Source organism: Chiloscyllium plagiosum, chromosome 9 (genome assembly GCF_004010195.1).
Source record: "Chiloscyllium plagiosum isolate BGI_BamShark_2017 chromosome 9, ASM401019v2, whole genome shotgun sequence".
NCBI lineage: Eukaryota > Metazoa > Chordata > Chondrichthyes > Orectolobiformes > Hemiscylliidae > Chiloscyllium > Chiloscyllium plagiosum.
In genome coordinates this window covers 7,025,885-7,038,169 of record NC_057718.1, presented here as the reverse complement: position 1 = coordinate 7,038,169, position 12,285 = coordinate 7,025,885, and the positions used below count along the sequence as shown (strand labels likewise).

The 12,285-nt window shown below is 44.4% G+C and overlaps 1 protein-coding gene across 1 annotated transcript in view; it reads left to right on the top strand.

Moving 5' to 3' along the window:
- cd109 (CD109 molecule) overlaps positions 1 to 12,285 on the top strand; it is a 133,759-nt gene that overhangs the window by 119,978 nt on the left and 1,496 nt on the right. The window contains exons 29-31 of the mRNA XM_043696746.1: positions 1,135 to 1,274; positions 9,041 to 9,197; positions 9,369 to 9,471. Of these exons, the coding sequence (XP_043552681.1) occupies positions 1,135 to 1,274; positions 9,041 to 9,197; positions 9,369 to 9,471 (400 nt within the window). The remainder of the gene's footprint in view (positions 1 to 1,134; positions 1,275 to 9,040; positions 9,198 to 9,368; positions 9,472 to 12,285) is intronic.

Genomic DNA, 12,285 nt, shown 5'->3' with positions numbered 1-12,285 from the left:
TGAACCCCAAACACATTTTCATTCATAGGGGGAGACTACTAAACCTGCAGCTAGTATATCTGGTAGAGAACTGGGGCTGGAGGATTGTGACCGACTGCTAGCATCTGAATGAAATGGGAGCAGTGTTCACGGTCTGAAATTCTTGAATCTCGAGAAGAGTAAATTTTCAAAATGGGAAAAAAAATGACGTGCCTTCCTGATAGCTTCCTTTGGAATTCTGTTGAAATTTCTAAGAGATCGAAGATACAGGGGTGAGGATAGGGCACCAGATTAAGTTGATTGGGATCAGAAACTTCAACTGTTTGTGAACTAATGTCGGGGTTCAGCAAAACAATCAGTTAGTCTGCTTTCCCTAGGTAGAGACTGCATTGTGAGCAGTGAAATCAGGATACACCATTGTAACATCACCATGGCCCGAACAAACATAGGCTGCTTCTCCACGACAGAGACAACTGGTGGTGATTTAACCTGAAGGTCACCACGCCTCAAATAAGGGGAGAGGTTGAGATGGAGCAGAGCAACAGGAGTAGGCCATTCAGCCCTTTGAATCTGTCCCACTTTACATTGAGATAATGATTGATATGTGTCCTAACGCCATAACCCTGCCTTCAGTCTGTATCACTTATAAAAAAAACATCTATCTCAGGTTTAAAATTAACAGCTACATGATCCTACATCCAAAGTGGATGAGAGTTCTGAACACCTACCACCTTTGTGTGTTGAAGTGCTTCCTAACATCTTTCCTGAATGGTCTGGCCCTAATTCTCAGATTATCCCTCATAGAATTCCTAATCAATTGGCAACAGTTTATCTTTACCTGGTAATATTTCAAAGTCTTTGATCAGACCACCCCCTAACTTTCTAAATTCTACAGAAAACAGGCATAACTTGTGTAATCTCTCCTCAACACCTTGATCCCAGGGGTTAAGTTATCATTCTTGTGAACGCAGGAGAGTCCTTCACGGGAACCTCAGCCAGGGCAGGGGCTAGTGTTACTCTGCATTGTAAACCAGCCATCCAGCCAACTGAGCTAACCAACACCCCTCCCACCCTGTTGAAGTAGTGCACATAAACTGTCACATGTGTTATAACAAAACAGGAAGAGAATTTGATTGGTGGATTTTGTTCTTAAAGCTCAACATTCAGTTCAATCTGGAGAGTGAAGTCGTATCAAAGAAACGGCGATCTGTGGAGATGGAAATATTTGATTTAGAAGTTGATGTTGTAGACAATATGGATGACCTGAATCACCTATTACTTCATATCTGTACCAGGTAAACACCGCTCTCATTTTAACTGGTCAACCTTTCTTCCTCCAATGCAATAAAAGAACTAACTGCTTCTGCAGCTCAGTTATCCTGTGATTGGCTGGTAATTTATTACCTGGCTGTTGGTAGGAGCTTACTGTGAACAAATTAATCGCCATCTTCCTTCCAGCACAAGAGTGACCACACTTGAATAGAATGTCATTTGTTGTCCATCCTTCGTTGCCCTGAGATGCTGACAGATGAATATGAGAAATGTGGGAAGACATTTTGAAGTGACGAATATTGATATGTGGCTTGATTCACATAAAGGTCCACTCTGATTAAAGATAGAAGGCTTCCTTCCCTAAAGAACATTCATGACCCATTTGGGTTCCTTATAGACCGATTATCTGGGAGCTTGGTGGGCACACACTGGGACTGCAGTGTCCCCTACATCACAACATTGATGACTCTTTGTGAGTATGGTATCGATTTGATTTATTATTATCACATGTACCGCAATTCAGTGAAAAGTTTTGTTTTGCATGCAGTACTGGCAGATCATATCATACAAAATGCATTAGGGTAATAGAACAGAGCGAGGAATACAGCTGCAGAGAAGGGGCACAGAGAGCGAGATCAACATTAAATTTAAAATTTGAGAGGTTCAATCAGAAGTCTGATAGCAGCAGGGTAAATGCTGTCCTTGAATCTGTTGGTAAGTGTGTTTAAGCTTTTGTATCTTCTGCCTGATGGAAGAAGTTGGAAGAGATTATAACCGAGGTGGGAGGGCTCTTTGATGATGTTGGCTGCCTTCCCGAGGAAATGAGAAGTGTAGATGGGAGTCAATGGATGGAAGGTTGGTTTGCGTGCTGGGCTGGGCTGTGTTCACAACTCTCTGCAGTTTCTTATGGCCCTGGACAGAGCAGTTACCAAACCAAGCCATGTATTGGCTGTGCTGGTGTTGGAATAATGTCAACAGAGTGTAGCTAAAACCTCAGTTCACCTGAAAAACTGCACCTCTGACAGTGCAGCACTGTCTCAGTACTCCACTTTAATTCTCAGAACTGTTGCATTTAAGTCTCTGGAGCGGGATTAGAATGAATAGCTTTCTGACAGAGGCAGGAGTGTTACACAATAAGTCCCAGCGAGCACTAGGGGGCAGTATTTTCACAACCTCGGATGGTTGGCCTGGAGGTGAGGGAGCTGGGAAGTGAGTAGGGAGCTGTGTTTTGTTTTAATTTCTTCTTTCATGTTATGTGGGTGGTACTAGCACAAACAGCAGATATTGTCCTTGACTAATTGTCCTCAAACTGAGGACAGTGCTGTTAGGGAGGGAGTTCCAGGTTTTTGACCCAGCAACAGAGAAAGAGCAGCGATATATTTCCAAGTCAGGATGGTCAGTGGAAGGGAACTTGCAAGTGGTAATGTTCCCACATGTCTGCTGCCCTTGTCCTTCTAGATGGAAGTTATGATGGGTTCGGAAGGAAAATAAAAACAGAAATTGTTGGAGAAACTCAACAGGTCTGGCAGCATGTGTGTGAAGAAAGCAAGGTTAATGTTTCAGGTCCAATTATCCTTCTTCAGAGTTTGGAAAGTGCTATCTAAGGATCTTTGGCGAACTTCTGCGGTGCATCTTGTAGATAGTACACACTGCTGCTACTGAGTGTCGATGGTGGAGGGACTGAATGCTTGTGGATATGGTGCCAATCAACTGGGCAGCTTTGTCCTGGATGGTGTCGAGCGTTCTGAGTGTTGTTGGAGCTGCCCCCATCCAGGCAAGTGGGGAGTATTCCATCACACTCCTGTAGATGGTGGACAGGCTTTGGGGAGCCAGGGGATGAGTTACTGTCCACAAACTTCCCGCTGTCTGACATGCTCCTGCAGCCACTGTGTTTATGTGATGAATCCAGTTGAGTTTCTGGTCCATGGCCACCCCCAGGATGTTGATAGAGGGGGCTTCAGTGATGGTAATGCCATTGAATATCAAGGCACAAATGGTTAGATTTTCTGTTGCCAGAGATGATCATCTACTGAACTTATTTGGCTTGAATCTTGCTTGTCACTGATCAGCCTGGATGGCTTCGTCATGTATTCCCATTTCCGGGACTTGCCAGTGGTGGCAAGTCTCCCACTTCGATGGAGGTGGCCTCCCTGCAGAGGATTGGAGTCCATCAGAGCTGGAGACTCCACCTCAGCACTGGCCTCTGGAAGCAGAGACTGTACCGGAGGGCTTCCCCTCCAATCCACATGCCCTTCCAGCTTGACCCTCGAAAGATTTAATTTTAAGTGGTACCTTCTCTCAGCCCCAGAGGAACATCATGTTGAGGGGTCCTTATTTTCTCCAGGCTGCCCAGTGCTCTCCATGGTGCTGCTGTGATAGAGCCCTGCAATTTGGAGGGCAGCTTCAATGGTCCAACCTGCCTTCATTGGGCCGTGAGCACGGAAGAGCCTTGTTAGGAGGCTGTTGGATGGAAAATGCCCTTCCTCTCCCAACTCACAGCATGTGTGGGCTTAAGATCTCTGTTTGGTCTCAATGATTGAGCTTCAAATCCTATTCTTCCCAGCGTTACTGCAGTTGCCTTCTTTTCCATGTTGGTTGGGCTGTACGTGTTACATCTTACTGGGGTAACATACTAGAAACCAAGCTCCACTCTTCCTAGGATTGTCATTAAAGATTTTATCAGGGTAGAGAAAATCCCCAGTTTCCCTGCCTGATAGACACAGGTTACAAGAAAATATACAACAAACGTTTATATTTGAAAAGAATTATAAATTCAATGATCAATTTCAAACTAATTATAAATAAATAGAGTCTAACTCCCAGGTAAATGGCTATTGTTGACATTTAAATCTATTAGTTCAAATTTGGAAACCTTCTAAAAACTTCTAAATCCTCTTCTAAAAGCCTATGTACAGATAGGCACAGACAAGCAAAACAAATAGTGATATGGGCAGGAGAAAGGAATGAATACTGGGAGAACAGTTCAATGTCACCAGGTCACTGAGATTATCCTTCTGCTCTCCAAGGCTTTTTACTCCTTCACAGGGGGCTCAAGTGTTTAGTATTCTAACTGCAAAGTGGCTTAGTTGCCAGTCAAAGGTCGCACTTTAAGTGGAAGGAAATAAAATGGCTTTCTTCAAGCTGTAGGTATTTTACTTGGGGGAGGTGGGGGGAGAGAGAGAGAGAGAGAGAGAGAGAAAGAGAGAGAGAGAGAGACCGACCACACACACACACTCCCACCACCAAGACTTGTAGCAGTCTGAAAGCTTCTGCCTGTATCGTTCACACCCACAAGCTGTTCAGCTTCCAGGAAGACCATCAGATAGCTGTTACCAGGCTGATGGCCTTTTTCATTCACAACTGATCACAACCCCACAAACCAATCAGCAACCTGTTGCTGGCCGAATCTCGCTTTCCGCACAGATTCCTGGATCTGGGCTATCTCCTCCTACACCTTCACCTGCTGCTTGCCAAGCAACAATGTAAACAAAACTGGCAATGAGTTTGAGTAACTTGCTTTTTAAAAGTACTGCAATACTTTGCATAGTCCTTTGTTGTAAAGCCCTTTTCAAATTCAGTCCACAGTGAAAACTATGGAAAAACAAAAACATACAGTCATTAAGATCTCATTAAAGATCATCTGTCTCTGGCACACATCAGTGTTAAATATGCCTACTTTGAAATTTTTTATTCTCAATTGCCTTCCATAAGTTGGCAGTCACGTTTCTTGAAAGAATACCATGCCGTGGATAGGATGAGCACAGCTGGACCAGCTCAGCTCCTGCAGAGAGTGTTTGACATCACAGTCCACAGCAGTCCCAGGGTACAGAGCAGGGTCAGCACTGTGCTTCAGGGAGCCCAGGACTGGGTATCAGAGATACCAAAATGTGTTAGAGAAAATCCCCCAGCAATAGCTCCATGACATTAATCAGATCTAATCAGAGGGCTGCTGAACAGTGTGTCTTGAAGCCAATTCTGGAAACATTTAAGCAAAACTGCTGCAAAACCACAGCAGCTCAGCAACGAATCTACAGCTTCATTTACAACCCGAGCTACAAATCGTTTCAAGCATTTAAGCAAAACTGCTGCAAAATCAACACATATGCAAGCCACTCAGATACAGATCCAGAAGTACTAAAACACAGACACACATAAATAGCAGGCGGGACAGACTACCAACACTTTATTGAGGACGCACTGGCAATGTCACCCTAGCGAAGTGATGAAACATCTGCAGAAAACCACAGCAGCTCAGCAATGAATCCACGACTTCCTTCACAACCCGAGCTACAAATCGTTTCAAAAACTCTTCCCAGACAAATAGGGCTGCTGTCTCATTAGAGAGTGATGACTGGTGGTGGGCTAACGCGAAGGTCGCCTTGCTTCACTTGAAGCGGGAGGGTGGTGCGGAAGGTTGAGAAGGAGAATCCTTCATGGTAACCTCAGCTGAAGCAGGGATGATGTTAATGTCACTGGGCCTTGCTATCCAGCCAACTGAGCTACACCAACCCTCTCTCCTGGACTGGACACTGTGTGCTTGAAAAACAACTGGCCAACTAACTGTTCTCTCAGTTCACAAAAGACTCGGGAGAGGACAAAGAAGCTTGAATAAAAATGCGCAGAAGCTCTCCCTGAATCACAGCAGCATTGACATGAATGACCACAAGGAACTTTCTACCAATTGTTCAAAATGTTGGCTAGCCTTCCATCCAGCTGCATCTTTCTGAATCCAAATGGCTTAACGATGAGGCAGAGTGGGGAAGCAAAGAAAATCCTGCTGTCCAGATCCAAATACCTCAGGGGCCATCTTGCCCAATTAGGTCAAGGATCTGGGAATTGGAAACCAGCCCGCTCAGTCACATGAAGAGCCACGACAGAAATTCGTCTCCTTGAATCAAGGGGCAACCGACAAGTCCACAGTGTCAGTTGCGCACTTGATGACAACGCCTTGCCCATCATTATCGCCAACAACTTGACAAATCTGAGCTGGGGGCAGCAGTGGAGGTTTCCTGACCATCCCCAGGACAACGAGAGGCAAAATCAGCTGTGAACCTGCCCCTGATCGCTATCTGGTGTCCCTCACTGGGATTGCTGATGTGCAGGAGTTGAGAGGTCACCAGAGCACCAGGTTATGTTTTGGTGGTTTTCAGGGGATGAGGACTGTGCTGGCTCAGGTGAAGTGGAAGGAGGAATAAGCTCCCAGGAGTGGAGAGTAAACATTGGCATTTTTAAAAGGAGGCAGTAAAAGTACCAACTCAATAGATCCATTTAAGTCAATAAAGATGTTCTTTATTTCAGAAAATTATAGTTGAGCAACAAAGTTGGAAAACAACTAAAATGGATGATTAAGGCCTATTATAATATATTGGACTTAACAGCACAAAGCCAAGTACTCAGCTAGTGTTCTGTTTTCCTTACTTCATTTAGTTTCCCTGTAATTATCAAAGGTAGAATCCCTACAGTGCAGAAAGAGGCCAGTTGACCCATCATAGTGGCTAGAACTGCTACCTCACAGGGACATGGGTTCAATTCCACCTTTGGGTGATTGTGTGTGTGGAGTTTGCACATTCTCCCCGTGTCTGCGTGGGTTTCCTCTGGGTTTCCTCCCACAGTCCAAAGTTGTACAGGTTAGATGCATTGGCCAGGGAAAATGCAGGTTTAAAGGGATAATGTAGGGGGTTGAGTCTGGGTGGGATGCTCTTTGGAGAGTTGGTGTGGACATTTTGAGCTGAATGGCCTATTTCCACACATGAAAATCATGTCTGTGCCAAACTTCTGAAGGGAGCCCCCTACTCTATCCCCATATTTCCCATGGCCAATCTACCTAATCTGCACATTTTTGGATTGTGGGAGGAAACCCACACAGTCACAGGGAGAACATGCAAAGTCCAAATAGACAGTCACCCAAGGGGGGAACTGAACCCAGGTCCCTGGCACTGTAAGGCAGTAGTGTTCACCTCTGCGTCACCAACTGGTGTAAGTTGCAGTTGCACATTCTGACCCCACCTCCAAGCTGAAGACGTTTCTGTTACATTTCCTCTTGGATTTATTACTGACTTTGCCTAATAACCCAAGCCTCTAGTCTGCATCCACAAGTATGACCACCTTCTCTAGGCTTGACCCATCCAACTCTCTCATCATTTTAAAAATCTCTAATGGGGTCTCATCCAGAGAGATAGTTAGTATAGTAATGAAGACTTGAAAGTAAAGGAGAATAAGAGAAGTAAAGGATGAGGAAGGATGGAAAGGAGTGAGTACGTGGAAAAAGAATGAATAAAGTATCATAAGGAACAATAAAGTGCTTTACAAGGATTGTACAAGTAAGGCAGTATGTCCTCCTGTGTAGAGAGAATTATCACTTTCTAAATGACAATCAAGACTTGGAAATGGTGTTCATTGAGTGCTTCAGTCTGGTGTTCAAACGTATGACAAGTTGCCAGGAATGATGGCCAATATCCAGGGGTCAGGATTATCTTGACCAGCAGCTGGATGTTATAATAAGGACAGAGTGGGAGTTGGCTCTTTGGAGAGCCTGTCTTGTGATTTATTAAGTGAGGCATCAAGCGTTTTCTCAACCACTGCCCCTCACTAAATTCAGCATTTGTCAGCACCATGTGCACTCAACCAAACATCCGGGACTCTGCAGATCATCTGCAAATTTAGAGATTTTGCCTGCAACGCCCATCTCCAAATTCATTAATATAAATCACAAAAAGCCAGAGTCCCAACATTGATTCCTGGGGAACACCACTTACAGCTCATCTCCAGTCTGAGAAATGCCCATCCGTACCTACCCTCTGTTTCAGCTCCTTTATCGAACTTCAATCCTTGCTGCCAAAGACCATCAATCCCAAACATTTCCAATTTGCTAACTAACCTGCCAAATGGCGTCATATGAAAGTCCAAATACTGAGCATCCGCAGCACTACACTCATCCACTACCTGTGTCACCTTGTTATAGAACTCAAACTAAATTTGTCAGACATGACCTGCCCTTGACACAACCATGTTGCCTGTCTAGTATTAGCTTTTTTATTTCTCTAAGGTAGATTTATCTTGTTTATTAATTAGAAAACATTTACAGCATGGCTGACTTATATTAGCTTGAACCAAGGTGCATTCACATTCTGTGCAACAAATACATTCAAGACTTTCTGCCCTGTTTGAATTACCCAGGAACTTGGGCAGCCTATAGTTTGGCATATCTGCTTCCATGGCAATGCCGTAGCCAATCACAGCAAACTTGCCGATGAATTGTTACAATCCTTTCTCAATTGTTACAATCTGGTGAAAATTTGTCTTCTTCCACGTTTCCTGATAACTGCCAACTGAAAAGTTTTAACAACCTGTGTCACTTTTTAGCTATGTTTTTGTGGTCTTGTTGATATTATTAATATCCATAAGAGAAACAATCTCAATGACCCACAATGGAGCTGCTGGTGGACTTTGAATCCAATGAATAAAATCTGGAATTTTCTCCCTCTCTCCATCACCAGTGGGGATCTTCATTGCTGTCAATGGGTTTTGTGTGGAAATTGATGAATTGGGAAAACATGGTGATTGACTGGTGGTAGTTAAAAAATATAATGGGTGATTTGGTGATGAGACAGAGCACTTCTGGACATACCCAATACCTAACCCCTTCCACTTTAATGGAGAGAAATAACACTCCCTAAAACATACTTGAGTAATGATGGATGGACGGCCAGTGGGGGAAGGGGAAAGATAATATTGCAACTCATGTAAAATAGCAATAAAGATGAAATTGATTTTGCCTTTGTTCCTCAAGGTATCGAGGTGAGGGAAACATGTCCAGCACGGGAATGGTTCTGATGGAAGTCGGAATGCTGAGTGGCTTTATCCCAGAAATGAACAAGATCCAGGTCAAGAACCCAATGAAAAGAGTCGAGTTTGAAGCTGGACAAGTCATTCTGTATTTTGACTCGGTGAGTCAGGGATTTTTCTTTCATGTGGAGGGTGTGTCCACCCCTGGTACCTCTCTTCAATGTTTCGGAGAAGAGGTTTCTGTGGGAATGTTCTCGTGTAAATCGTAGAAAGTTCAGATTTGGACACTTAGAAACATGACTCTCTATGACTTGGTGTTTTCTTCTTTCTAGCTTAATGACACTGAGATCTGTGTGAGCATCCCCATGATAAGGGACTCCAAAGTTGCAAATGCCCAGGATGCCACGGTCAGAGTACTTCAGTATTATGAGCCAGGTGAGTCCCTGAATTTTTTGGTTTGAAGTTTGGGTGTGGATCTGTATCCCTCGCCAATATGGAAACGTTGGTCTAATTTCTCTGGAGTCGGTCAGGGCGTGGGGGCAAGCTGGGTTGTCGGCTGGTGTAATGGAGCATTTCGGAGTGTCAGGGGGTCTTGTGTTGTGGGGGAGTGGTCAGTTCAGGATGAGGGGGTAGAATCGAGGGTGAGGGTGTTGAGCGGGGCTTGGGAGGAGGATAGCATCAAAAGAGCCAGTTGTTGAGTTACCCAGGAGGCAGATTCAGGTTTAATATTTCCAGGGGAACTCTCCAGGGAGGATTAAATCACAGCTGAAAATGTGTTGCTGGAAAAGCGCAGCAGGTCAGGCAGCATCCAGGGAACAGGAGAATCGACGTTTCGGGCATAAGCCCTTCTTAAATCACAGTCATGTGATGTCTCTGACTCTAACTTCAAGTTGGAGTCATTTGCCCAGGGGCCTGGCATTGTTCATCGCAGTTCCCACAGAGTCAGTGCATCAGGATCTCTGTAGGATGACAATGTGTATCTCTAATTATACTGTCCAGACCCTGACTGACCACAGCAGGGAGGATCTGGGACATGTCTCAAAATTAGTTCCATCCAAATTTGGCATATCCAATATCCTGCTGTCAGAGTGGGTTGGCTCTCCACCGTAATCTCTCAAAAGAAAATAATGACACAACCCTACTATTTTAAATACACATTCTCAGGATGTTGGCATTTTTGGCTGGGACAACATTCATTGCCAGTGCCCCTGGAGAAGGTGGTGCTGCCTGTTCTCTGTATATCACTGGATTGTGAGGAGGGGTGTTTCTCACACATACAGCAGATAGCAGAGAACCTACAGCCTCGATCCTAGAACATAGAACACTACAGCACAGGAACAGGCCCTTCGGCCCACCATGTCTGTGCTGACCATGATGCTATTCTAAACTGATCTCTTTTGCCTGCACATAGTCTGTATCCCTCTATTCTGTCTGTGCATGTCTGTCTAAATGCCTCTGAAACCTTACTACTGTCTCTGCACCTACCACCTCCCTCTGTGTAAAAAAACTTGCCTTTTACACATACTTTCCCCTCTCACCTTAAACCTATGCCCCCTAGTATTTGACATTTCTATCCTGGGAAAAAGTCTCCAACTATGCACACTATCCACACCTCTCATACCTTTATAGTTTTCTATCAGGTCAGTCCTCAGCCTTGGATACCCTAGTAAAAACAATGCAATTTGTCCACCCACTTCTTATAGCTAATACAATCCAATCCAGACAACATCCTGGTACACCTTGTAAAGATCATAACAAGGTCAGCCGAATGGAATACAAGTTCCCTGATTGAGGCTGTTAATCTGGTCCAATAAGGGAGCCTTGGCTGACAGATATAAACAAGAATGTCCTCATTTCCCTGTAAACTGGTTGAACAGTAAGGTTTGGGGCCTAGCTTTACTGCTCCTCTCCCTTGTAAAATTGCTGTTGTATACAGCTGTAAATGTTAACTGTTTTTTGTAAATTGTGTTGTAATTTGTTTAATAAAATATTATAAACAAGAATGTCCCCTCAAACTCTATTTTGATTTAATCCATGCCCTCCCCTTCACTGTTTGATCACACAACATTGCCCTTTGAGAAGGGCACTGCTTGTCACTGGCCACTCGGGGGTTTCCTTTCTTCCTGGTGGTGGGAATTGAATAAAGATTCGTACACCTTGTGTCTCTCACTGTGTCTCACACCTGCACACACACAACATGGATGCTGGGGAAAAATAAGCACCACTGCAGTTATTTGCAAGATTTGTGAAGGTTTGTAGCTCAGGTTGAGGTTTAGGGTGTAGGTTTGCTCGCTGAGCTGTAGGTTTGATATCCAGACGTTTCATTACCTGGCTAGGTAACATCATCAGTGGCGACCTCCAAGTGAAGCGAAGCTGTTGTCTCCTGCTTTCTATTTATATGTTTGTCCTGGATGGGGTTCCTGGGGTTTGTGGTGATGTCATTTCCTGTTCGTTTTCTGAGGGGTTGATAGATGGCATCGAGATCTATGTGTTTGTTTATGGCGTTGTGGTTGGAGTGCCAGGCCTCTAGGAATTCTCTGGCATGTGTCAGAAAACGAAAAGGAAATGATATCACCACAAACCCCAGGAACCCCATCCAGGACAAACATATAAATAGAAAGCAGGAGACAACAGCTTCGCTTCACTTGGAGGTCGCTACTGATGATGTTACCTAGCCAGGTAATGAAACGTCTGGATATCAAACCTACAGCTCAGCGAGCAAACCTACACCCTAAACTACCACAGTTAGGTGGTAGTGTGGGGATATAACAAAAAGAGAAAAAAACGAAAATAAAAGAACAGGAGTTCTGTTCAGAAATTCTATTCACGCTGAGAGCTGCCTCTGAGGGAGCTGGATCAGTATGTGCAAGGACTCTCCTCTTGATTGTGTCAGAGGGGAGGGAACTGACTGTGGACCAGCTGCCCACATCCAAAAAGAAGAAAAAAAAGGAGAAAAAAAAAGCAGTTGTGTCAGAGGTTCTGTTCACTCTGAGAGTTGGCTCTAAGGGAGCTGGATCAGGGTCAAGGACTCTCTATGTGTAAATAAAGGGTGACTTGGTGAGGGTATGCCGACCTCTGGAGTTTTTTCCAACTCATATTAAGAGAAAAAAACAAGAATGTCCCCTCAAACTCTATTTTGATTTAATCCCTGCCCTCCCCTTCACTGTTTGATCATGCAGCATTGTCTTTTGAGAAGGGCACTGCTTGTCACTGGCCACTCGGGTGTTTCCTTTCTTCCTGGGGATGGAA